Source organism: Danio rerio, chromosome 1, assembly GCF_052040795.2.
Source record: "Danio rerio strain M-AB ecotype USA chromosome 1, GRCz13ab, whole genome shotgun sequence".
Lineage (NCBI taxonomy): Eukaryota > Metazoa > Chordata > Actinopteri > Cypriniformes > Danionidae > Danio > Danio rerio.
The window spans coordinates 47,262,741-47,289,511 of NC_141021.1; the positions used below are offsets into that span (position 1 = coordinate 47,262,741).

General features: G+C 38.1%; 3 protein-coding genes across 15 annotated transcripts in view; 1 reads left to right on the top strand and 2 right to left on the bottom strand.

Moving 5' to 3' along the window:
• The window catches only part of wu:fc21g02, a 42,334-nt gene extending 27,119 nt beyond the window's left edge, over positions 1-15,215 (top strand). For 2 of the 4 annotated variants that reach the window (XM_087235216.1, XM_087235215.1), the window contains 9 exons: positions 2,193-2,235; positions 4,581-4,880; positions 4,973-5,257; positions 7,392-7,576; positions 10,021-10,146; positions 10,555-10,668; positions 10,951-11,052; positions 12,686-12,772; positions 12,961-15,212. In XM_087235216.1, the coding sequence (XP_087091342.1) occupies positions 2,193-2,235; positions 4,581-4,880; positions 4,973-5,257; positions 7,392-7,576; positions 10,021-10,146; positions 10,555-10,668; positions 10,951-11,052; positions 12,686-12,772; positions 12,961-13,071 (1,353 nt within the window). In that variant the 3' untranslated portion in view covers positions 13,072-15,212. 4 annotated transcript variants of the gene reach the window in all.
• Positions 15,216-16,383: 1,168 nt separating this feature from the next.
• tmem109 (transmembrane protein 109) lies at positions 16,384-19,522 on the bottom strand. Its single transcript, NM_001145559.1, is given in 3 exon segments — positions 16,384-17,173; positions 17,284-17,386; positions 18,987-19,522. Coding segments are annotated over 3 exon segments (657 nt in total). The 5' UTR covers positions 19,185-19,522; the 3' UTR covers positions 16,384-16,817.
• Positions 19,523-20,053: 531 nt separating this feature from the next.
• LOC147837483 (glutaminase liver isoform, mitochondrial) lies at positions 20,054-26,771 on the bottom strand. Of its 10 annotated transcripts, XM_087237577.1 has the most exons (10): positions 25,646-26,771; positions 24,676-24,913; positions 24,186-24,459; positions 23,608-23,741; positions 23,319-23,414; positions 23,057-23,214; positions 21,590-21,673; positions 21,324-21,486; positions 21,097-21,214; positions 20,054-20,970 (listed from the first exon to the last, which is right to left on the bottom strand). In XM_087237577.1, exons 4-10 carry the CDS (start codon positions 23,731-23,733, stop codon positions 20,954-20,956), a joined length of 762 nt encoding a protein of 253 aa, XP_087093703.1. In that variant the 5' UTR covers positions 23,734-23,741; positions 24,186-24,459; positions 24,676-24,913; positions 25,646-26,771; the 3' UTR covers positions 20,054-20,953. The 10 variants fall into 10 exon arrangements, with proteins under 10 accessions (XP_087093703.1, XP_087093702.1, XP_087093704.1 ...); XM_087237576.1 differs by lacking the exon at positions 24,676-24,913 and having other exon boundaries at positions 26,465-26,771; XM_087237573.1 differs by lacking the exon at positions 20,054-20,970 and having other exon boundaries at positions 21,051-21,214.

A 26,771-nucleotide genomic window follows, 5' to 3' on the forward strand; every position in this document is an offset into this window, starting at 1 on the left:
TTTTCGCCACTTCTGAGGCGTGTGCAAAGTTGCGTGAGTTTTCGGGCATGTTTAGCCCCTCAAAACCGCGATTCATTCCGCGGAAGAAGAAGAAGAAGAAGAATAATAATAAACGGAGCAATTCCAATAGGGCCTACGCACCGTTTCGGTGCTCGGTCCCTAATTACACAGTTCCTCATCATAATAACAGAGCAACATATCGCTTTACGTTATCTTCCATTCATACAAAAACTATTTACAGAAGTAAGGAGAGTAGACATAATATTTATAAATGAGCATCAAACTTAAGGTTTTATAAAAGAAATGCAATTGATTGAATAAAATTTATACTCGATTTGGACTAAAAGCTAAAAAATAATATATATATAATTTTTTTTATATTTGTTGGCTCCAATTACATAAATAACCAAATAATATTATGCAATATATATATATATATATATATATATATATATATATATATATATATATATATATATATATATATATTATTATTATTATTATTTGGTTATTTATGTAATTGCCTCCACAATAAATATACTTTTACCATTGTAAAACTTGTCATAAAAACAGAAAGGAATATTATGTTGAAACAAGTGTATACAACTACTTTTTTGCTGTGACACGTTAAAGTATGTCGCTAAAATTGTAATTACATTAACTTTTATTTTGTTGAGCCATTAGAAATAATCATTAGTGTTTAGACTTGTATAAGTCTAAAATTTCATTCATAATGGTCTTAAAAATTCTTTGACTTGATGAAGCCTGTCGTATGCTTTGTTCAGAAGATGCAGCTTTGCATGCAGCTTTGCATACGTGCTGCCATGTTCTTTTGGGGTTTATTTTTAGCAAGTAGAGGCTTTCCTCTGTCAACCATTCCAGACATTCTATAGTTGTCCTGTCTTTTTCTAATTGTACTGTCATGAACTTTTTTATTTCACTTTAGGGCTGCACAATATATAGTTTCAGCATTGATAGCGCATTGTGATCATTCAATAGTAATATCGTGAGTTTATGCAATGTTTAGTCTGGATTATAAATGATCGTCTTCCAAGTATTTTTGAGGCTTGCGTCTGTGTGAGGGTTTTAAAAGCGTTTAGGCTAAAGAAACTGTACTGTACTGTAACTTTGATGAAATTAAAAAATGTATAAAAAATTTAATTGTTCATAAACGAAGACTATGCAGTTTTATTTCTACATTTGTTTATTCAGTTACTGTACATCTGAGTCCAGTTCAACTCCTTGGAAAGTAATTAAATGCTGCTTATTCTATTTTAGATTGTAGATAATTTCTTATTTTTTATGCATATGCACTCTCCTACAGAATTGTCGCAATCAGTTTTTGCAAATAGTTATGCAACTAATTTCGTGAAATTATATCATAATATAATCGCAAAATATCAATGTTAGATTTTTCCAATATCATGCAGCCCTACTTCACTCGTTTAATGAAGCCTGTAGAGTCTGTGGTGAAGTTCTGCCATTTCTCTGATCTTTACGCAGTCTGATTTCAGGGTGAATTTGCAGTTCCGGGAATTTGCAGTTCTGTCTTGCTTTGAATGTCCTCCATTTGTGAATAAACTTCCTAACTGTGGACTGTTTTACTCCTGCTAGATTAATGACTTTATTGATCAGTTAATCAAAGGCGTTTGTTTAGCAGTGTCTGAGTGATACTTACCCTCTTAAAGGGATACGTCACCCTAAAATAGAAATTGTGCCATTATTTACTCACCCTTCAATTGTTGAATACCTATTTGAGATGTTTTGAAAAATACTGGTTGCTGGTACCCATTGACATCCATAGGATTTTGTTTCCTATAGTGAATGGGTCCCAGCAATGAGCATTTAAAAAAAACATATTTTATTATGTTCAACAGAAGAAAGAAACTTAATTAGGAGGTAATTTTGTTTTTTTGTGTGAACTACTCCTTTAATTACGTAGTTAACAGTTAGGGTGTCCCAGTGTGTCAGTTACTCAAGACTTTTCCATGTTGGCTTTATTTTTGGTAAGTAAAAATGTCACGGTGCAATATGTCATGTTGTTCATCTGAGGTTTTATTTTTCAAATTGTAAGTCCTACTAAGATCATTTTTTATGATGTCCTGCCGCAGAAAATCACGGAGTTCAAAGGATGTCCTAACTGTTTTCAAATGGCTGTATAGTAAAATTTTTTGTTTTGTTTTTTCAAACAGATGCAGATTGTTTGGCCCTTCCTTGCTGCTGCTTTTTGTGCAGGTAAAAAAATTTGCTGCTTACACTTTTAAAATCCACTGGCTTAAAAGCAGCCCAATGGCAGCTAAGTAGCTCATTAATACAGGACAGAATGTATTAGGAAAACATAAAAATTCTGTCAGGATTTACTTAACTTCAGGTTGTTTGAAACCTATAGAAATTTTAATGTTCTGATCAACACAAAGGGAGATATTGGGAAAAATATCAGTAATCAAACCAAGTGAATCTGTCTGCGGACGTAACATGAATGGGCGTAACTTGTAGTTATCAAGATGCCATTGTACCATGCAAGATGTCAACGAGATGTTGTTGGCAAGAATACTTACCAGAGAACATTTTCACCAATGAGTGTTCTCCAAATTTATCCACAACCAATTCATTCATTTATTCATTCATTTTCTTTTCGGCTTAGTCCCTTTATCAAGGGTCACCACAGCTGAATGAACCGCCAACTTATGCAGCATATATTTTACACAGCAGATGCCCTTCCAGCTGCTGTACTGTGAAACATCCATACACACTCATTCACAAACATACACTTCAGACAATTTAGCCTACCCAATTCACCTGTACCACATGTTTTTGGACTTGTGGGGGAAACCGGAGCACCCAGAGGAAACCCACGGGAACACGGGGAGAACATGCAAACTCCACACAGAAATGCCAACTGACCAAGCCGAGGCTCGAACCAGCGACCTTCTTGCTATGAGGCGACAGCGCTAGCCACTGCTCCACCTGTCAATTCATTTGATATATTGTTATATTCAAATTATTTAGCAACTCCACTTGCTGACTTCATCCATTTTGTCAGTTGACATTTACCCTTCTCTACATTGCCCTGTGTGCTTGCAAATAACAGTACAATGGGAAGCGTGTCAAGTATTAAAGCCTCTGCAACTCGCGGCTGTTATGGTTGGGTTTCGGTTTGGAAAGGTTGTCGACTTCAAAAACGGTGATGGTTGGGATTAGGGTTAGGGAAGGTGTAGATTTTAATAACTGTGATGGTTGGGTTTGGGTTTTGGAAAGGTGGGGACGGTAATATTGATAATGGTTGGGTTTAGGGTTGGGAGGATGTATACGTTATTACTGTGATGGTTGGGCAAGGTGTAGACGTTAATGATGATGATGATTGTTGGGTTTAGGGTTGGGAGAGTGTAGATGTCAATAACGGTGATGGTTGGGTTTAGGTTTGGGGAAGATGTAGACATTATTAAGGATGATGGTTGGGTTTAGGGTTGGGAGGGTGTAGACTTTAATAACTGATGGTTGAGTTTAAGGTTGGGGAAGGTGTAGACCTTAATAACTGTGATAGTTGGGTTTAGGTTTGGGGAAGGTGTAGACGGTATTAATGATGATGGTTGGGTTTAGGGTTGAAAAAGGTGTAGATGTTAATAATGATAATGGTTGGGTTTAGGGTTTGGAGATTGTAGACGTTAATAGCTGTGATAGTTAGGTTTAGGTTTGGGGAAGGTGTAGACGGTATTAATGATGATGGTTGGGTTTAGGGTTGTAGTAGGTATAGATGTTAATGGTTGGGTTAAGCTGTGGAGTTGGTGTAGAGGTTAATGACTAATGTACAGTCCGATCTACCGACAACACTGTTTTGACATGTAGGTCTCCATAACTACAAGTTACTCATTACTTCATGTTATGCCCCTGTCTTGAAATCTGCAGACAGACCCTACTCAACCAAACAGATCTCACCATTCATTTAATGCTATAGTTGGAAAAAAGACTAATATTTCAGTTGAATAGGTGAGAGCTGTTCGGTTACTGACATTCTTCCAAACATATACCTTCATGTTTGGGTGAACTATCCCTTTAAGGGTCTTAAGCACTGTGCACTTTTTAATGTATTGTTAATAGCTACAGTCTTGTTTTATTGTGTTAATTAAGCAAAGTCAACTGCTGACCTTATTGCAGATATAGATATATTCATACATACAGCTAGTGTTGCAGACTCGAGTGTTGATAGATTGGCTTTTGGCAAACCACTTTTGTATAGAGGCCTATTGAAACAGCTGCAATTGAGGCGTGTTCTCTCAGGAATATAATCACTGGGTTATTACATCAATGGGTGGGAGAGATGCCTTTGACCTGCATTTGAACAAAAACTGCACTACACACATACACAAATTCAGCCAACACATGCTTTACCCAGCATTTTAGTGAACAGATAATTGCCATTAATGAAGAAGGATTTAGACGTTGACAGTTGAATCATTGGTTATAATGACAAAAAAAGAAAGACAAACAGCAAAACAAATGGATTTTTACATGGTTCTAATTGCTGTCATTTGTAATAAACTTCTACTCATCTTACAAACCACCACCATTTCTCCCTTTAGTGTCAGTCTCTGCAGTCTCTACCTATCGCAAAGCTATAGACCATGGCAATCAGCTGATTCTGGAGCTTCCAGAAAGGACAGATAAACTGGAGTTTGCTTCTGCTGATGAAACTGAACATTATATCATCTGGGAAAACAGATTGACAGCTTGGTACAGTAGAACCAAAAAAGGACACGTGACCTCTACCAATAATGGCTGGACATTCAAAATCCAACAGGCTACGTTTGACGATGAGGGGACCTATCTCGTGCGCAACATCTTTGGCTCAGCCATCTCCAGTTATACAGTGAAGGTCCAGAGTAAGTAGCATTTTAAGTGATTAAAATCTTTAATGACTGTCCACATATTCTTACTCTTCCTTCACGTTTTTACTGTCTTTCCTCTCTTACAGCCAACACTGATACCATTCCGCGTATCGCTGGAGAAACTCTGAAAATACCACTGAGAGGACTCAAAATGTCTAATGTCACGCTTCGCTTTTATGATAATGATTCAGCCATCACCCTGGTAGAGAATGGAGTTCCTGTAGGCAAAAACTACCGGGACTACTATAACCGGCTTAAAGTGTACTTGAATTCAATTGAGGTTGTCAATGTCAACACATCAGACTTGGGTAGATACGAGCTCACCGATAAGAAAGGCAGACTGATCTCAAGCAATACAATGATACTAGTTGGTAAGAACAACAACTCTTAAAATTTTGGAGTTATTTACAAGCATGCATTATAACAATGTTGATCTGCTTGGTCTTGACGGGATAGATTTGCTCTGCTGCTGCTGCTTTGATTATTGGTGCAGAGCAAGTATTGAGATTTGCTACTGCCAGTATAGTCACAGACAATTTAATTTTTGTCTGAGAACATAACAAGCTGTTTCTGCAAACACAACATGTATGGAACCCACCAAACAAGGCAAACAGACCCATGAAAACTGAAGCTGTGTTGTGTGTTTACAAATTATCAATTAGGAACATGCATTTTACAACAGAAGTTAACTAACTTTAACAAGTTAAACACTCCCCCAGAACAGGCTGATCTATTGGCGAAATGTGTCTATTTCTTTTCTTGCCGTTAAAGGACTGCATGTTTTACTATCTATGTGCACCTGGGCTACCTCGCCTAATGGCTTAACTCTAGGGAACTAGACTATATGTGCCTGGGCTACCTCACTATATGGCTTACCTTTAGTGAACTAAAATATATGTGACTGGGCTAACTTGCAGAATGGCTTAACTCTAGTGAACTAGACTATGTATGCCTGGGCTACCTCGCCAAATGGCTTAACTCCAGAGAACTAAACTATATGTGCCTGGGCTACCTCGCTGAATAGCTTAACTCTAGGAAACTAGACTATGTGCCTGGGCTACCTCACTAAATGGCTTAACTCTAGGGAACTAAACTATATGTTCCTGGGCTACCTTGCTGAATGGCTTAACTTTAGTGAACTAGACTATATGTGCCTGGGCTACCTCACAAAATGGCTTAACTTTAGTGAACTAGACTATATGTGCCTGGGCTACCTCACTAAATGGCTTAACTTTAGTGAACTAGACTATATGTGCCTGGGCTACCTCACTAAATGGCTTATCTTTAGTGAACTAGACTATATGTGCCTGGGCTACCTCACTAAATGGCTTAACTTTAGTGAACTAGACTATATGTGCCTGGGCTACCTCACTAAATGGCTTAACTTTAGTGAACTAGACTATATGTGCCTGGGCTACCTCACTAAATGGCTTAACTTTAGTGAACTAGACTATATGTGACTGGGCTACCTCGCAGAATGGCTTATCTTTAGTGAACTAGACTATATGTGACTGGGCTACCTCGCAGAATGGCTTAACTCTAGTGAACTAGACTATGTGTGCCTGGTCTACCTCACTAAATGGCTTAACTTAAGTGAATTAGATTATATGTGCCTGGGCTACCTCACTAAATGGCTTAACTTTAGTGAACTAGACTATATGTGCCTGGGCTACCTCACTAAATGGCTTATCTTTAGTGAACTAGACTATATGTGACTGGGCTACCTCGCAGAATGGCTTAACTCTAGTGAACTAGACTATGTGTGCCTGGTCTACCTCACTAAATGGCTTAACTTAAGTGAATTAGATAATATGTGACTGGGCTACCTCGCAGAATGGCTTAACTCTAGTGAACTACTAGACTATATGTGCCTGGGTTACCTCGCTAAATTGCTTAACTGTAGTGAACTAGACTATGTATGCCTGGGATACCTCACCAAATGCCTTAACTCAAGGGAACTAAACTATATGTGCCTGGGCTACCTTGTTAAATAGCTTAATTCTAGTGAACTAGACTGTGTGGCTGGGCTGCCTCGCCAAATGGCTTAACTCAAGTGAACTAAACTATGTGTGCCTGGGCTACCTCGCTAAATGACTTAACTATAATGAACTAGACAAGGGGTGGCCAACCCTGTTCCTGGAGAGCCACCTTCCTGCAGATTTCAGTTGCAATCCATATCAAACACACCTGCCTGTTATTATCACGTGGTGTTCAGGTCCTAATTAATTGGTTCAGGTGTGTTTGGTATGGGTTGCAACTGAAATCTGCAGGTAGGTGGTTCTCCAGGAACAGGGTTGGCCACCCCTGTACTAGACTATGTGTGCCTGGGCTACCTCAATGAATGGCTTAACTCTAGTGAACTAGTCTAGTGTTACAAACTAGTGCTGCAACAGAGCCTGTGCTGATTTAATTATCTGGATTATTTTCAAGATTTGTGTTGTATGAATCAGTATTCACCATCTCTCAATGTTTTTCCTTGTCTCATCTCTTCAAACCTGACTATAGATCATCATCCGTTTACTCCTAATTTGGGTCTATTAGCCATTCTGCTGGTTGGCGTTCCTGGTGGAATCTGCTATTGCTGCCGAAGAAGATTGTGCAAATGTTGCCGGACCTCCAAATCAAACACTCAAAGCGCCACCTCCCCTAATTCTGAACCAGTGTCTATACCTTGCAATGTGATTGATCCAGTAAGTCCCGAAGGCTCTGACCTGATAAAATAAACATGAAGGTTATTTCCCTCTTTCTTAGATCATTCTAATAAGTGGTATATAGATAACAAACATCCTGGCAATGACAATGGGCTGCATACGAAATTGCCTACTACTCAGTAGGTACGGCATTTGAATGTACTACTGGACCGTTAGAAAAGTAGGTTTTGTACAGTATGAATGTCAGTAGCATGAATGGAAATCTAACGTACTGCATTCGCCATTTTGTCATGATCACATGACCCACCTGCGTCAGTTGCTTCACTCTCATTCATGAATGGTCTCGCAGTGCATCATGGCATAGTGCAGTGTCCATCAGATGCGCACTTTATAATCTCATTGGAAGTAGTAGGTCATCAGGGTCCTTCCCGTATACTGCTTGGTAAATTCTGTGTATTTGGACATACTACTCTGCTCGTAGACTGTTTTTAACATACTATATATTATGGAAGTATGTGATTTCAGATGCAGCCATGCTTTTGAGAGTGTAAATAGGTGCTAACTAAAGAACACAACAAAAGTGAAAAAACAGCAGTTAAGTAAGCATCTGTTGCATCTTATTGGTAGAAAAGGTTGTTAAAATAGTAGTGTTAGGTAGCATTTTGATAGTTTAATTATAAAATAATTGAATATGTGAGCTTAATAAATTTGTTTTCTTTGCCAATTGCATTGATGTTAGAGTACAGCCTGGCTGTCTCAGAATTATATTGAACCAAAAAAGGCTTGCTAAGAATTTGTTACAAAGTAGTCAAGCATGATGGCTGAAAGAGCTCAAGCACACTGTAAGTTAAAGAGAGAGTTCACCCAAAACTGGAAATGTACTTACCCTCAAGTGATTGCTAACCTCTTTATGTTTCTTATGTCTGTTTAACACAAAATAAGATATTCAGAAAAAAAGCTGAAAACCTGTAACCATTGACTTCCATAGTAGGGAAAACAAATACGATGGTTACATGTTTGCAGCTTTCTTCAAAATATCTTCTTTTGTGTTCAACAGTAAAAAAGAATCTCATAAAGGTGTGAAATAAATTAAGTAATATGAGTAAATAAAATAAAGAAATAACAAAGTAAATGATGAGAGAATTTTCTTTTTTTGGGTGCACTGTCCCTTTAAAAGGAAATACCCAAATAGAAAACAACTTACAAATTGAGAAAACACTTTTATCAATTTGCCAACACACATGCAAGCAAATTCTCACAATAATCGAACCCCGAAAAAGTGACAAACACAGCTGCTTTCTGTTTAGAGTCATCGGTTCTGTTGGAGATCTGAGAGAGGAGTTGTAGTTTGTATATGTTTAGCCCTAATAATCTATATCAGGGGTTCTCATCTGGTTTGGATATGGGACCCACATTTTTACATGGTCATCAAGCCGCGACCCAAATTTTTAGGAACTATAATACAATTTTAGGAATTATAATTATTTGTATTTATTTGTTAACATACACAAGTAGTGACAGATAAATCCTAAGAAAATCACCAAGACTTACAAATAAACTATATTTAATTGCTGTCATTTAACAAAATGTATCAAATTACAGAGTAAAAGCGACAAATACTGTAAACAGTGGTTAGAGTAACGAAAGGTTCAGTTACCATGAACTAAACTGTTAATAAAACATGTTGTCTAGTTTCTAAATGTCGTTTTAATTTAGAAGGTTTCGTGCTCTCTTGTGAGAGCACCTCACTACTTATGACACACTGAGGCTTTACGTTTTTTTTTTTGTCATCAATATATGTAAATCAATACTTTACATATTCGGGGTCCTACTTGCGCTTTGACTTATCTGTTGCTATAATTAAATAAAATTTCATTTGTCAAACGGTCGTGCACGCATTTCAAAATAAAAGTCAAAATACGTTAAAAATTGAACTTTTGTTATTTTTTTGACCACACACTCCGCGACCCACTGAAAATGTTTCTACGACCCACTTTTGGGTCGCGACCCACCAGTTGAGAAACACTGATCTATATCATAATATAACCATAAAACCAGGGAATTAAGATAAACAAAAAACTCAACTCTCAGGTGTCCGACAACACAGCTAACTCTAAACCAGAAGCAGTCGGCTCATAATTTTTGGGGAGCCCTTACACTCTTCTGTTGTGGTCTGCGCTATTTGCAGCAATATTCTGCATTTGCATGTTGTGAGAATTTGCATGTGTCTCTTTGATTCATATGTTTTTACAATTTGTTAGTGTTTGAGCTCTCTCAGGCACCTTTGTAGAGGACACACACCGGTTATTAAAATCCACCTTGAGGCTTGTGTGAATACCATGCTCATCACGCTGTTAATGCTGGTTTGCAGTTTGCTGTAGGTCTTTCTGGTGACTAGTATAGACAGGATAGCATTTCAGGTGTACTTATCTTTTCACTGAAAAAGAAGTAAAAAGGATGTGCTTGTTCTTGTTTCTATTAAGAGCATTAATCCTGGAGGTATGCCTCAAAGCCCTCTCTATCCTGCTGTACCTCAACCCGGAGTTTCCCCAGGTCATCCTTCCAATTGGAATCAACCTGCTCCACCCTACCACCCATATACTCATGAGGTACATCCAAACACTTTTGCTTTTCACTTTACATGTTTATTTTTAATATTAAGACAGCAAGCAAATACGTAAAAGGTAAAAACAACTCCTACTAATGCATTATTGGTCCTGAAAGGAGTAACAATACTATTGGCATACTATTACACACTCCTCCTCTTCTTCTTTTTCTTTGGCCTTAGTTGCGGGGTCGGCTTGGCATACTATTACACACTGTATTCCAGAATGTATTATATTTTAGTGTGTATCTACTATTTCTTCAGGCAGCAACTTTCTCTCGTTCCTTCAAAATGTTTAATTATCCCTATTATATAGACAACCACTTAGATTAGATTCTTTTAACAATGTGCTTGGTCATTATCACTGTAAAGAGTATTACTAATCGTTTCTGCATTTCTCCCATCATTTTAGGGCTATAATCCTGTGAATGTGCCTCAAAACCCTGTCTATCCACCTCAATCTGGACCCACTCATCCTCCCCAGTGGAATGATCCTGCCTCCCAGAACAACCCATTTCCAAATCAGGTACATCCAAGCTCTTTTGTTTTTAGTTTTATTGATTTATTTTAAATGTTAAGACAGCAAGCGTACAAGTTAAAAACAACTCTTAATGCATTATTGATCCTAAAGGCAGTAACACGTGGTTCATTGTTTGAAGAGCACAACTGCAGTACTGTAATATACTATATTCTTTAATATTGTATTGTATATTAGTACTATTTATTTTCTACAGAAGCCTTTAAAACATGTTTTGTTCTCACTGTAAAGAGTATTACTAATCATTTCTGCATTTTTCCATCATTTAAGGGCTTTAATCCTGGGAATGTGCCTCAAAACCCGCTCTATCCACCTCAGTCTGGACCCACATATACTGAACCTGCCTCCCAATACAACCCGTCTCCTGCTATGGTACATTCAGATTCTTTGCAAAATGTTCAAAAGTTCTGCAATTGTTATTTTGTTTTGCACTGTTATTTAGTGACCTGATCAAAACTTTCTACATTTTTTAATTGGTTGCTTAGTCTCTTGTCAAGTAATCCTGATAGGAGTAAATGAGAATGAGGCCTGTTTTACAGCAAAACACGTCAAATAGTGCGTTAAAGCTTAGAGTTTAGATTCTCTGCCCGAGGCCCGACTCAACCTGACTCGCATGTCAGGTTAGGGCAGTATTTCATGCCATAATCAGTGGGCCAGGCCTTGATCAAGGAGTTGTGAGTGTTTTTTTGTCTTTACTTAGTTAGCCTAATTGGGTGGAAAGATATGCCATGATTAGAAATATTAAAGTAAATATTTTAGTAAAATATTTTAGTAAAGTCAGCCTAAGCAAATGTGTGGGACTACAAAGTTGAACAATTCGCAATGCGTGTCATGCATAGCAACGCTCTAGCTCCTGCAACAGCGTTTCCTCTACTGGCACACATTCACACTGCATCTGCCAGCAAAGCTAAAGCAGCATAAAAATCAGTGGATCTTATCGATACATTTATTGGGTAAAATTGCTACTTTTTACTGTCATTCAATGTGTTTTGATCATTATCAATGCACTGTCACTTTAATTGAGCGTGAGCAGTGTGGAAAAATAGACCCAGCGCCGAAACTGTCGCAGCACTGCAGCTTCAGTGACACTCATGCCTCGCTCTGACGCGCTGCTGCTGCGTGCGGTATGAAAGCTCTAATTTGTTAACATGGACGCCAAAAAAACACGCGCTGCTCACGCTTGCGGTGTGAAACAGGCTTTAGGCTTGCGTTCAATTTTTTGGGCTCGATCTAAGCTCTATTGAAGCTGAAAACACTGAAAAAATGAAATGGCAGCCCAGTGTCCTGACCTAAACCTGAACTCCTCCAAACTGTGAAGGAGACAGAGGAAGATCTGATCACGGTCACAGCAGAGCAGTGTGAAACACTGGTTAATCTAGTGATAGTCCTGTGGCCGCAGATGTGCTGAATTAACACAATAACACTTCCTACTTATTTTTGACTTCTGTAAATTTTAGACATCTTAGTTTCAATTTTAGTAATCTTTCTTCATTCAACACACACACACACACACACACACACACACACAAAAACATTTAAAAAGTTACGTTTTTACTGAAAAAATGTTATAAAGTTTGAAAAACCTTATTTATTTAGGTGTAACATTTAACAAATGTTTTTTTTTACAGTGTAGAGCAGTGTTTCTCAACCATGTTCCTGGAGGGCCACCAACACTGCATGTTTTGGATGTCTCTTTTGTCACACCCATCACAGATCTTTCAGCCTCTGCTAACGAGCTAAATATCTGAATCGGGTGTGTTTGCTTAAGGAGACATGGAAAATGTGCAGAGCTGGTGGTCCTCCAGGAACATGGTTCACTGGTGTTCTCTAATTTTGATCATGATTACAGTATGTCAGGAAAAACTTTCTGAAAAATGAAGACGTGTTCATAAATTGTACATTAATTTCGATCTACACAGAATATAAAACATGATAAGTAGTTTATGAACTCTTGGTGTGCATGTTTGTGTATGTTTTTCTAATGTGATGTCATGTGTGTCCTCAGAACTATTCTTCACCTGGGCCTGAAACCACAGGGATGACTACCAATGATCCACCTCAAACTGCGCCCCTGCTTGCACCCCAGCCTGAGGTAACACCTATCCTTTTATCACAGTTTTATAAAACATGATATCGTTTTTATGTGTAAAAGTTGCAGTACAGTCTCCAGTACTGATGTTTTGTTTACGATCTGTTAGTAATAGTGTAATTATTGTTACATTTATAAATACTTCCACTGTCTTACTGTATCTCACAAGTTGACCTGTCTTTTTTTAATAGGGTTACAGGTCTGCTCTGGACAGCCTTTCAATGAATATGCTGAGCACTAGCGACTCTGGGGTCCAGTTTGACATCAACAAAGGAAAGTCTACAAGCAACAACTTCCTGTAGTTTCTCCAAAATGCTGGATTATCCTCGTAAGGGAAGCAGAAAACAAAACATAATCTTTTAACGTCACTCTCTTTTGGCTCATTTTAATAGTAGGAAAGCAGAAGTTAAATAATACCAAAGATGGAAAGATCATCTTTACAACCTCCTACCTCCATATTTGCAGGTGAAACGTCTTTATATTATAATCACATACTACAAGAAGTTGTGAATGGGCTTCCAGTGACACTCATAGCTGACAGCTGTGTGTGTGTGTGTGTATAGTGGACAATAAAACAATATCCATAGTCGAACAGAGAAGCTCACTTTCAACAGGGACATTTACAAACTCCAATAATAAAATTAAAGCTCGTCTGTAGAAAATGATAGAAGACATCTTGGGAATTGTGTTTTTGTCCATACAATGGAGATCGCAGTACTGTCTGGTTAACAATATCCTTTAAAATGAGTTCTTCTGCTATTAACAGACTAACAAAATGCATGCACGTTTGATAAAATATGATATCTGTCACCCATATTATTTTAGGACTTAACTATCCCGTTAAAGTAACACTGAGCTGCTATTTTTTTAATTTCCCCATGGGTCAGTCCTAACCCTTTATCAGAGTGACCTATTAAGGGGTTAACAGGACTTTGTGTAGAACTATGTATAATAAAACGTATATAAAAAAAAGGCTTAATAGTATTAAAACTTTAATTTAGGATGTTGTTGTGCAGGTAGTTTTTTAGTTCTTTTAACAGCGCTGTATATTATTAAATTACCTCTCGTCTCTTGAGAGGCAAAGCAAATAAGTACTTATCGTTGTGTTTGCTGTTAAAGTAGTATAGGAAACAAATTGTTATATATTATAAAGAAAGGCAGTTCCACATTTAAAATATATATTTGCAAACACAGGTAACTCCTTGTTTATTAATGTTTATTAGTTGGTAGACATTGCATATACACCCTTCCTGTATACATACGCACTTACATGTATCTTCAGCCATTAAATTAACACACAGGATAGACATTCACTCACTGGCCACTTTATTAGGTACACCTGTCTAACTGCTTGTTGACGCAAATTTCTAATCAGCCAATCACATGGCAGCAACTCAGTGCATTTAGGCATGTAGACATGGTCAAGACGATCTGCTGCTGTTCAAACATGACCATGTCCATCCCTTTATGACCACAGTGTACCCATCTTCTGATGGCTACTTCCAGCAGGATAATGCGCAATTTTATGAAGTGTGAATCATCTCAGACTGGTTTCTTGGACATGACAATGAGTTCACTGTACTCAAATGGCCTCCACAGTCACCAGATCTCAATCCAGTAGAACACTTTTGGCATGTGGTTGAACGGGAGATTCGCATAATGGATGTGCAGCCGACAAATCTGCAGCAACTGCTTGATGCTATCATGTCAATATGGACCAAAATATCTGAGGAATATTTCCAGTGCCTTGTTGAATCTATGCCATGTAGGATTAAGGCAGTTCTGAAGGCAAAATGGGGTCCAACCTGGTACTAGTAAGGTGTACCTAATAAAGTGGCCGGTGAGTGTGATTGTTAACGCATGGAAGTAAATAAAATGCAGGCTTTCAGGGAATTTTCTTAACTACCACAGATAGCATACCAGTAGCTGCATTAGGGCATTTTATTACATTTTGCTGGAATACATTTTAAAAGGGTGCAAACAGCTACAATGTCAATGTGTATAAATAGTATAGTGACATTTTTAACTTGTAACAGACAACATCAATGCCTTACTTTAAACTAAGCTGCATATCACAGTAATATAAAAGGTCTACTACTGTTCTCAATGAAAGAAATGCTTTTAGTTTCAGCCTACTGTACAGTGCAGTGCTGTATTGCCTAATGTGTTATTGTGGTCATCATGTTCTGTTTTTTTGATGCGTCTTTTGTTTTTTAATAGTGCCAACTTGTGTTGTAATACTCGTTCCATGTTGCACTATATGAACAAACCGAATGTAATTTGGTTTAACAACTTGAACTGTAATAAGATGACAGTCAGCATGACTGTCATTATAACTCGAACACCTCAAGCGTTTTGTAAAGCGACTGTGCAAATGTGTGCAAATGCTGCAGATTCAGTAGTCATGATACAAAAAAAATAAATAAAATAAAACGGTGGAGAAGCTGGAAGTTTGTGATTTTTGACTTTAAAGGGCACATTTTTTACCCCTTTTTCAAGATTTAAGATGAGTGTTTTGTGTCTTCAGAATGTGTCTGTAAAGTTTCAGCTCAAAACACCCATCAGATTATTCATTATAGCATTTTAAATGAGGGAAATTTGAGCTGTTAGGTTACTGTAGCCGTTTTTGTTGCCTGTGCCTTTAATGCAAATGAGTTGGTTCCCCCGCTCACCCTGCGTGTCAGAGCCATAGGCTGTTCCTCAATTACAAGAAAGCAGAGAACAGACTTGCGTTCTTGTAAAGACCGTTCTTGTCAGATCACCTTGGAAGAACTAACTCGGGAGAGCGCGAGAACACTGAACACGTCCTGTGAGAAATGAGATGCTGTGTTCTTCCTAATGGTCACATGACCTTCACACATTTTTAATGGTAAATTATGTAAACATTACAGCATTTACACGTTTTTGTTTTCATTTTCAATATAACATGCACAAAACACTTATAATTATACTTTGCACAATACAAATAACACAATTTTAATACAAAATCTCAGCACATAAACATTCACTCCTTTATTAAGATTATCATGTTAATGTTTACTCTTACCGTCTCATTTAGGCAACTACTGAGATAAACAAGTTTTATCTCTGAACTTTAATAATAAATCTAAATAAAATGCTGCGCTTCCCACCACCTTTATTCAGCCACAATTACTTTTAGAGCGAGTTAGGTGCTCAAGTATGCATCCTTGATATCAAGAACACATCTGGGAACTTTAACATGGTTCTTGGGTTCTGGAACTGAACTTTGTCGGATGATGAGGACGAGAACACAAGGACGCATATTGAGAAACAGCCATAGAGATCTCTCTGATGGGTGTAGCCTTCACCTGCTGAACAGATCTATTAATCCCAGTTGATTTGCGCTCGTCCTGTCTTGTTGATATGATTATATGCATTACTACCGAGACATGTTAATATGCATCTGTCAATCAATTTGATAGGCGGGAAAACCGCACTCCTATGTCACGTTGTGGTGGGCCTCTATCACTCCAGTGTGACAGTGGATACACTATACCTACACACAGTTCTGACAAAACAGCTTACAAAAGATGATTCTCATTATAGGTGCCCTTTAAGGATTCATGTCACAGACATCACTTTTCAGACAAGGATTTTTTCAACAAATTTATTATAATGAACTCGTTAAATACATTTCCCCGAATGACAAATGCTTGTACATTTGATTTAGTATTTTGGTTTAAAATTCAGTATCTCAAATGCCACAAAGAGCTTTGCTATGGGACCCTATACTGTCAATCGCAAATAGTTGACTTAACTTAGAAAAAATGAGTAAACCTGTTTCCTTAAAATGATTAAGTAAATGAGCTGTATGCATAATTATAAAAAATAAAGTCAACTTAACAGTTCCAAGTTACAATGGATTAGCTCAATTTTATAAGTAAAGTCAACTTTGCTAATCAACTGATCCTTTAACAAACAATTACTGAACAACAATTTAAGTTTTGGCAAAAAAATTGTGCTTCTATTTTCAAGTTTAACATCTCGCATTCGCAATGGTGTTATTTCAGATCTGCTTTCCATCATCTCACTCCATTTTGCTTTTCTCCATCTCTTTCAATCTCCTCTCCAGCATCTTGACTTTGTTCTCCAGGTGTGCGTCTGACTTTGCAGATGCTGTACCGATTCCCAGCAGGACACAGACGCACGCCAGGCCTGCTAATCTCAGTGCTGTGGTTTCTGCTGAGGCTCCAGAGTCGCTGAGAATCAATCCAAACGTGCCAACAGCAAAGGAGAGCTTGAGCAGCCACAGCGCCTGCCTCACAGCTCCCACAACCAAACGCAGGATGAAGGACAAGATCCAGTAGGCCAAAACAGCCAGGATGGCCCACTGAGTCACAAAAATCACCCCCTCCGGAGTCACTTTTTGGAAAGGTAACTTGGCTAGATGAACATATTGAGAAACATACATGTGAGCATGTGCTTTGAGTGAAATTAATTTAAAATGTAAAGTAAATAATTCACAAGTGAATTTGCGTGAGAAAAGAATTTACCATCAATTCCTGCCGATTCCAAGATTTCCGTAATATACCGGATGGCCACGTTTAGAGCTGATGCCACTGCATCTGACAGCCACTTCACACCGCTCTGGAGAAACTGATGCCCGTAAAATAAATACAGTTATCATGCGCAAGTAATTTATGGTCAAAAGCGTCCGATAGTAATTTTAAACACATAAAATGATCCTTTAAAAACACTTGAGTAACTTAGAACTGCAGTGTCGGGTGTAATTAGTTATAAAGTGACGAGTTAATGTAAATAAATTACTTTTTAACACTAAAAAAGTATAGTAACGGATTACTTTTCATTCATTTTCCATTGGCTTAGTCTTTATTTTAGGGGTCACCACAGTGGAATGAACCGCCAACTATTCCAGCATATGTTTTATGCAGTCGATACCCTTCCAAATGCAACCCAGTACAAGGAAACACTCATTCACACACTACGGTCAATTTAGCTTATTCTATTCACCTATACTGCATGTCTTTGGACTGTGGGGGAAACCAGAGGACACCCACGCCAACATGAGGGAGAACATCCAAACTCCACACAGAAATGCCAACTGACCCCGCCGGGACTTAAACCAACAATCTTCTTGCTGTGAGGCGACAGTATATATATCTGTGTGTGTGTGTATCATTTACTTGAAACACTTGGTGCTTTAATACATTTAAAGCATTTACATTTAGTGTTTAGCATTTTTAAGTGTATTAAAAAAATCTAAAAGATCTGGTTTGACTTGAATTTAAGGAAGTAAACCAGTTTATTTCTTTGTCTACACCGAAAATGCCTAAAGTAGGGCCCGCAGGCCAAAGTTGGCCCATTGTAACCTTTGATTTGGCCCACCATCCCATCTGAGAAGAGAGTGAGATTTGATAAAGATTGATATTTTAGAAATTATGGGATGTTTTGGAAAAAAAATGCATTGAGTGTGTTAACTAGCGATATTAGGAGTTAGGAAATGCAATCATAACTTTTTTTTTTTCATGATGGGGTAGTTAAAGCAGAAAGTCATTTTTAATTTTATGTAATTTTTTTGTTTATTAACTTTATTGCTGAGCTACAAAAAAGCAAACTGAAATGAAATGTTTCAATTAAATGTTGTAAATGAACCAGATTTTTAAAAAATGTACAGCAAATAATGTCACTCGACAAATAGAGAACTATGCAGTAGACATCAGTGGGCAAATCAAGGCAAAAACTAGTTTAATTCTGTTATAAATGAGATTGTTTTACTGTAACAAGTTAAAATGTAATGTATGCTGTATTAGTTAATATAAGGCAATGTTTCCTAGTCATTTTAAATACTATTAAATAAATAAGGAAATTACCCATTGCAACTATATTTACCTTGGCCCACTAGCCTCAAACAAGTTTGGTTGTTGGCCCTTCATAAGAAAAAGTTTGGGCATCCCTGGTCTACATGTTGAAATTAATCTGGATTTTAAGCAGTATTTAGTCAAGTAATTAAATGACTTACCGAGTAATCCAGTTACTTTTCAGACAAAGTAATTAAAGTACCATTGTAATGTGTATCCAATTAACTAAACAGTTTTCCCCTTATAAAACCCTAACAAACTTATGTCATTGTGTTTTGTATCAGATCAACACAGATCAGATACATATCACATAGTATCAGATAGACAAAGTTTCATTTCAGATATCAGACAGACCCGGTTAAACAGACAGAACTCACCTTGAGAGACAGGTCGACTCTTTTTTCACCGATAGTAGAGACAAGGAAACTGTGGGCTTCCTCGGACAAACTGGTGATAATGGACCGCGCATTTTGAAGTGGACCAGAGTGGTTTTCCCATTCGACCGACTGACACAATGGTATAAACTGAAGTGATACTGAAAGTAGAAGTGTGGTGAAATAGAAACATTGTACCATTTTAATTTTCACAAGGCGTATATCGCGTCGGTAGAGAAGTTAAACCTGTGTTCGTGAGTTAAACAAGCTAATCCAAAACTACCGCACGGACAACATGGAAGGAGTGAAAACGCTGCATTCAGGCTTCTTTACTTGGGGATTAGAAAACTGCTCTTAACACGTTATATTATATAGAAACTATCCTACAAAGAATGCCAGATGTACTATTCGCAAATAAGCTCGGTGTTTACCAAAACTCAAATAAACTGGACGTTTAGTGATCCATAAAATATTTATTTTCCCTGAGCAACGCCCGCTTCCTCTCCTCTTCCTGCAAAGAGCAATTCTGCCGCCTGCTGATGACTGTGGAGACTGCGGATTTACAGGAGGGAAACTCACATAAAGTGATTCCATATGAGAATTGCGGAAGACTATTCACAGCCTTTTTGTTTAAACACACCAAATAACAACCTTTTTTTAAAAATACTAAAAGAATTAGTCTACGCATAAGTTTACTAACTGAGTGGTGTAACTTTCTTGAATCCACATGGGAGTAAAACATTATTGTCTTAAACACACTAGTACAAAAGTGGTGATTTTTGTTTCAAAATTTACAGTGGTTATATAGATGTGTAATCCCCTCCTCTGCTTTGTTATGACTGATGTCTGTATTTATCTGACACAGCCGTGTCAGGAATGCAGTAACAGTGTTTATTCGTTAAAGTCTGACTTCCGGAGGACAAACATGCAGTTGTTTTTAACGGCTTCATTTTATTAGGATTTCCACAGTATGATGTGTTGTCCTTTTTTGGTTTACTCTAAATCCATGTTTCACTCTGTGTGAATGTCTTGTTCTCTTCTAGAGATGAGCTAGCTCAATCTTGGAGTACAAGATATTAACCATGTTTATTCTGTGTTTGCAAGGGTTGTTTATTGTAACAATAGGAATGTGACCTTGCAAAAGCCAAGAGCCTCCAGCAGGCACAAAGGAGTAGTCCATCCGGAGGTTATCATCACTAAGATCCTTACAAATGTTGATATATATATAATCAACGTCCACTTCTAGAGTCAGAATCTGGCGCCAACAACATGAAAGCATGGATCCATCTTACTTTCTCTGTATCAACGGTTTAGGCTGATGGTGGTGGTGTAATTGTGTTACCCATTAGAACCAATTGTTGCAGACCATGCCCATTCCTTTATGACCGCAGTCAAAGACTATAGAATACACACGACATGTCACTCTTATAGTTTTGAATGGAAAAAACTGTATTAATCCAGAGGATAGTAATATGTAGAATGGCCATAAATGAGGTTGGTGTCGTAATCTTGTTCCTTTTAATTAGCTTGGGCAACATGAAAATATGAAGACTTTGTTGGCTTCGAAGGTTTAGAAATTAAAATTTAGATTTAGAATTTTATTGGTGGTTCCAAGTATGTAATATAATCATAAGCTTGGCAAACAGTTTTGTACAATTTGATGTTTCCTTTCAAACAGAATGCCTAAGTATAATGCCCGAGAGGCATTTCAAAGATGGCCGCTGAGTTAGACTTGTCTTAAAGGGACTTCTTCTGATGACTACTTCCAGCAGGATAACCCGCCATGTCATAAAGCATGAATCATCTTAGACTGGTATCTTGAACATGACAATGAGTTCACTGTACTCAAATGGCCTCCACAGTCACCAAATCTCATCCAATAGAGCACCTTTGGGATGTGGTGGAACGGGATTTTTCGCATCATGGATGTGCAGCCGTCAAATCTGCGGCAACTGCGTGATGCTATCATGTCAATATGGACCAAAATCTCAGAGGAAACAAAGCATTTTAAAATAAAAAGGTATTATTTTAAGACAAATGCAGTACAACAGAACAGTGAGACACATATAATTACAACAAACATTTTAGTATCTGACTGAAAGTTTAGGCTCACATAGCAAATAGGCCTCTTTGGTGGGGCAATGAACTGTAAAAATAGGCTCAAAAAGAGCCATGATGGCTGCCTTATTCTGAGCATCATCCACTGCTGTCTGACCCCACACATCTTTCATCTGGATTGGATTTAAAAAAGAGAGAGAGAGAAAATGGTTCATTTACTGTCATTGTACTTAACTCATTGATTCACACATGAGACACTAAAAGACCATCGTCTAATCATACCAGTGGTGTGGCTCCATATTCCAGTAGTTTTCTGATCATGAACACATCTCCCAAATAAACCGCCTCATGCATGGCTGTGCGTCCATTATAGTCTTGAGCGTCCATGTCGACGCCTGCTATAGCCCAAGCAAGCAGAAGACGGTGGTCTTTGATCTGTATCGCTCTGTTCAGTGATGAGATAAACCACAAAAAAAATAGGCTCATAGGCTTATAATAATACATTGTAGGTAAAATGCTCTGTGTGAGTTTTATGAGTGAGATATTACTGGATCATTTCCATAGCGATTGTCACAGGGGCTTTAGTAACAGTGGCTCCATTAAAGTGCAGGAGGCTGACAGCATGATGATGCCTAAAAAGAAGCACATGTATGAACTGGCATCACTGCCATGTCGAGCTGAGCATGTACAAATGATGCATTACTACTCTCTAATGTAAGCTTGAAAGAAATTGAGCACAAATGCAGTCATCACTCACTTTGCTTTGGCTCATTCCCTTTTTTATTAGGGAATACTGCCAATTTTTAGCACAATGTTTACAGAGGGGGTATAAGAGAGAGAGAGAGAGAGAGAGAGAGAGAGAGAGAGAGAGAAACTTTTATACAGTAACTATTGACCTCCATAGCATTTCTTTTTTCTACTATGGATGTCAATGGTTACCAGTTGTAAGCTTTCTTTAAAATATGTTCTTTTCTGGAAGAAAGTCAGACAGGTTTGGAACAATGATTGGTAGATAAATGATGACAGAATACAAGAGCACCGTCTGTATTGAAGAGTACTGTCTGAATTCTCTTAAAATGCCACATTTGATGTGCCATTTAGTCATGCTAGCGATCACATTTTTTAAGATGGCTAAAAACTTTAAACATAAAGTGATATTACTAATATTCATTATATAGACTAAAAGAAAATACAGAGGTTGTGATGAGCACAGAACTAATTGAGGTCCTGATTTCAGAACAATGGAGACCTAAATGATAAAATGCCAACTTGTTTCTGGACTTTGGCCAATAAATACACATCATTCCTTTATCAATTTGTTTAAGGTAACATACACTCACCGGCCACTTTTTAAGGTACACCTTACTAGTAAAGGGCTAGACCCCCTTTTGGCTTTGTGGTTGATTGTATATTTCCAGTATCTTGTTGAATCTATGCCAGAGATTTTAGTCCACATTGACATGATAGCATCACACCGTTGCTGCAGTTTTGTCGGCTGCACGTCCATGATGCGAATCTTCCGTTCCACCACATCCAAAAGCTGCTATACTGGATTGAGTTCTGGTGACTGTGTAGGCCATTTTGAGTACAGTGAACTCACTGTCATGTTCAAGAAACCAGTCTGAGATGATTCACGCTTTATGACATGGTAGGTTATCCTGCTGGAAGTAGCTATAAAAAGATGGGTACACTGTGGTCATAAAGGAATTGACATGGTCAGCAACAATACTCAGGTGGCTGTGGCGTGGACACGATGCTCAATTAGTACTAAAGGGCTCAAAGTGTGCCAAGAAAATATCCCCCACACCATTACACCACCACCACCAGCCTGAACCATTGATACAAGGCAGGATGGATTAGAAATTTGTTTTACGAGCAACAGGTGTACCTAATAAAGTGGCCAGTGAGTGTATGTAGTCTATATACAAGTGGCAATAGATGAAACAGTCATTGACATTTACAAGACAAAAAAAATGTCTGCTAAACCAACTAATCATACATTTTTTTAGACATACCTGTTCTTAACAGCCATGTATAAGGGGCAGTTTCCACGGTGGTCCAGATGATGCGATGCCCCCTTTGATAACAAGAACTTGATCATGTCTATGTTCCCCAGCTCACAGGCTGTATGAAGGGCCGTGGAATCATCGTAGGTACGATGACTGACTTCCGTCTTAAGAGGTTTTAAAAAGAAATCAATAAATAAATCCCTTTGGGTAATATATAGGCTTGAATTCTGTACATATGTTTAACTTAGGAAACTATACGTTTAATAACCTTCTCCAGAAGTCCACTAAGTGCAATGAAATCATTGTTTTTCACAGCGAGGCAAGCAAAAGATGGGATGATTCTGTTAATGAGCGATCTCCTCATCTGAGAAATATAGCAAGGTAAACTCAAGCCCAATGAAAATGAATAAGTTACACTACATTAGTTAGAATTCAAACCTATAACCATGAGACATATAATTAATGTTAAGGTTTTGGATAAATCATCTAGCCTACAAAGCAATTAAAATGGCAATTATTGTTGTCCTGACGCTGCTTGCAAGTGAGTCTGTTCATGCCTTGAAGCTTTTGCCGACTATCCAGTCAAGTTTCAGCACTTTGCCGAGTTTGTGTAGGAAGTCTTTGTCTCGGGTCACCACTCCATTGATGATGAGAGGATTAAAGATGTCCTCTTGGCTCTGCATCACACAAACTAAGAGAGAGACAGAACTGAAGGTGATTTGTATTTAAAATTAAATCTACAAGTTCAATGGACTATAAAGCTGCGGTCACACTGGGCTTTTCCTCCCATAGACTTCCATTCATAAGGACGCGAATGCGTTAGACTGGAAACACAGGGTCATGCGTCAAATTTCGCAGGTTGCTGCAGTGCAAAGTTCAAGCTTGGTGAACTCTGACCTGCGAAATTGTATCACTTGACTGCGTGAGACCAATCGAGGATCAAAACATGACCTCTCTGGACAGAAGTTTAAAACACGGAGCAAATCGCTCGCTTTTTAAATGTCTAATCATCTTGTTTAATCCCGCCCCTTTTCACAGTGCCGTACGACAGTATTTTGCACACGCAAACTCTAGTGTGACCGCAGCTGGATATGCACATAGTCTACACGTGTTTGTTACTTAAATATACACTCACCGGCTATTTTTATTAGGTACACCTGTCCAACTGCTCGTCAATGCAAACTTCTACTCAGTTAATCATATGGCAGCAACGCAACACATTTAGGCATGTAGACATGGTCAAGATGATCTGCTGCAGTTCAAACCGAGCATCAGAATGGAGAAGAAAGGTGATTTAAGTGACTTTGAACGTGGCATGGTTGCCAGACGGGCTGGTCTGATTATTTCAGAAACTGCTGATCTACTGGGATTTTCATGCACAACCATATCTATGGTTTACAGAGAATGGTCTGAAATAGAGAAAATATCCAGTGAGTGGCAGTTCTGTGGGCGCAAATGTTTTGTTAATGTCAGAAGAGAATGGCCAGACTGGTTTGAGCTGATAGAAAGGCAACAGTAACTCAAATAACCACTCGTTAAAACCGAGGTATGCAGAAGACAACACAGGGTTTCCAATCCTGTCAGCTAAAAACAGAAAACTGAGGCTACAATTGACACAGGCTCACCAAAAGAGGAGAATGGAAGATTGGAAAAAACATTGCCTGGTCTGATGAGTCTCAATTTCTGCTGCAACATTTGGATGGTAGGGTCAGAATTTGACATCAACAATATAAAAGCATGGATCCATCCTACCTTGTATCAATGGTTCATGCTGGTGGTGTAATGATGTGGGGGATATATTCTTGGCACACTTTTGGGCCCATTATTATTAACTGAACATTAGCCCCTTTCACACATACAGACCTTTCCGGAAAATTACCGGCAATTTTCCGGAAAGGTTGTATGTGTGAACAGGTCCTTTTTGAAAATACCGGTAAATTCGTTCTGGCTATTTTCCGGAAAGAGAAGTTGTAACATTACCGGCAATTTGCCGGAATGCTGCGCTGTGTGAACGCAGAAGGAAGATTTCCGGAATAAGCTCGTGCACGTCTAGAACGTGCTGACGTAAGACTTCTGCTTTAGCCAATCACAACAGTCAGACGCATTTACGTCCGCGCGGTTTGTGAGAATAAAAGCCTTTGAATATTTTTTCCAGACACATTTAGCTGATAGAAGTTAGTCAGATAACGTTTATATGTTCTTCTTAATGCCAACTGTGCAAATAATCATCGATAAGATGCTTATGATAAGCCGTTGTTTGTTTACCTTCAAGCTTTGCGTGTGCCCATGAAACAGCCTGTGAGCGCACGCACATATTATGAACATCTCGACATGCGAATATGATCCAGTGAAAGTTGTTTACAATATTGATCATCAAAAGAGTTTGTAATTTAGTCAAATGTTTACAAATACAAGCGCAGCCGTTTAAAGCTCATTTGTGGTGAATGATGTCAGAATTTACCGGTATTTTGGAATGGATGTGTGAATGCTCTTTTCCGGAAAATTTCCGTAACGTCCTCGCCTGTGTGAACAGCGCTTTTTTGAATATACCGGTAAAGTCGTTCCGGAAATTTTCCGGATATTTACCGGTATCACTGTGTGAAAGGGGCTTATTATGTCCATCCCCCATCTTCTGATGGCTAATTTTAAATGGATAGCACGCCATGTCATAAAGCGCGAATCATCTCAGACGGGTTTCTTGAACATGACAATGAGTTCACTGTACTCAAATGGCCTCCACAGTTACCAGAACTCAATCCAATAGAGCACCTATGAGATGTGGTAGGATGAGATATTTGCATCATGGTTGTGCAGCTGACAAATCTGCAGCAACTGTGTGATGCTATCATGTCAATATGAGTCAAAATCTCTGAGGAATATTTCCAGTACCTTGTTGAATCTATGCCATGAAGGATTAAGGCAGTTCTGAAGGTATAAGGGGTCCAACCTGGTAGTAGCCTACTAGTAAGGTGTACCCAATAAAGTGGCCGGTGAGTGTAAGTGCGTTTCAATTTGAAATAAACTCCATATATAGGCTACTGACCTTTAAAATTAGACAGAGTAATCCTAAGAAAACATATTAACTCAAAACTCTCAATAGTAGGCCTATTTGTTACATCATTTTTATGTTAGACTGTATTTAACATACTTAACAGGATGTAAGGGCGTGATATACTATTCGTTTTTGAAAACCAACACTGAAACATATATATTTACAATCCTAAAACTTTAACACGTGTGTTATAAGCCGATTTTCTATACCTCCCCCTTTTATCAACACATCCGTAATTTGCATCTGATTCAAATCGTAAGAAACCACGCCCAAAACAAGCAAAGAGCGTTGTGTAATGATGGTTGTTCTTCATTTTTGTTCAGTTTTCTAACGAAGTATCATCGCTGTCCCTAGAAACAAACCTTAAATCTTGGTGTATATCAGCGAATAGACTGTCTCTGTGAGGTCTGTTGCCTGTGTTGCTATCGGTAACGCATAGCTTATGAATATTAATAAGTTATGAATGTTTCATAGTCACAGTTTTGAGGTAAATTTTTTTTATATATTTCACTTTAACTAATATTATTTCACCAATCTTCTGTAGATATGATTAATTTGCCAGTTTACAAAGAAGTATTTAAACGCTTTTAAAATATTGCATTACACACGATTAATATTCATGAGCCAAGCCCTATCATCCGCTGGACCCTGTCACGTGACCGCCGCTGT

Coding starts and splice junctions, on each gene's coding strand:
- LOC147837483 (XM_087237569.1), bottom strand. CDS start 23,733: ATGCAGAGCCAAGAGGACATCTTTAATCCTCTCATCATCAATGGAGTG. Junction 23,415..23,607: donor TAGTCGGCAAAAGCTTCAAG/GCATGAACAGAC, acceptor TATATTTCTCAG/ATGAGGAGATCGCTCATTAA. Junction 21,487..21,589: donor ATCGCTATGGAAATGATCCA/GTAATATCTCAC, acceptor ATCACTGAACAG/AGCGATACAGATCAAAGACC.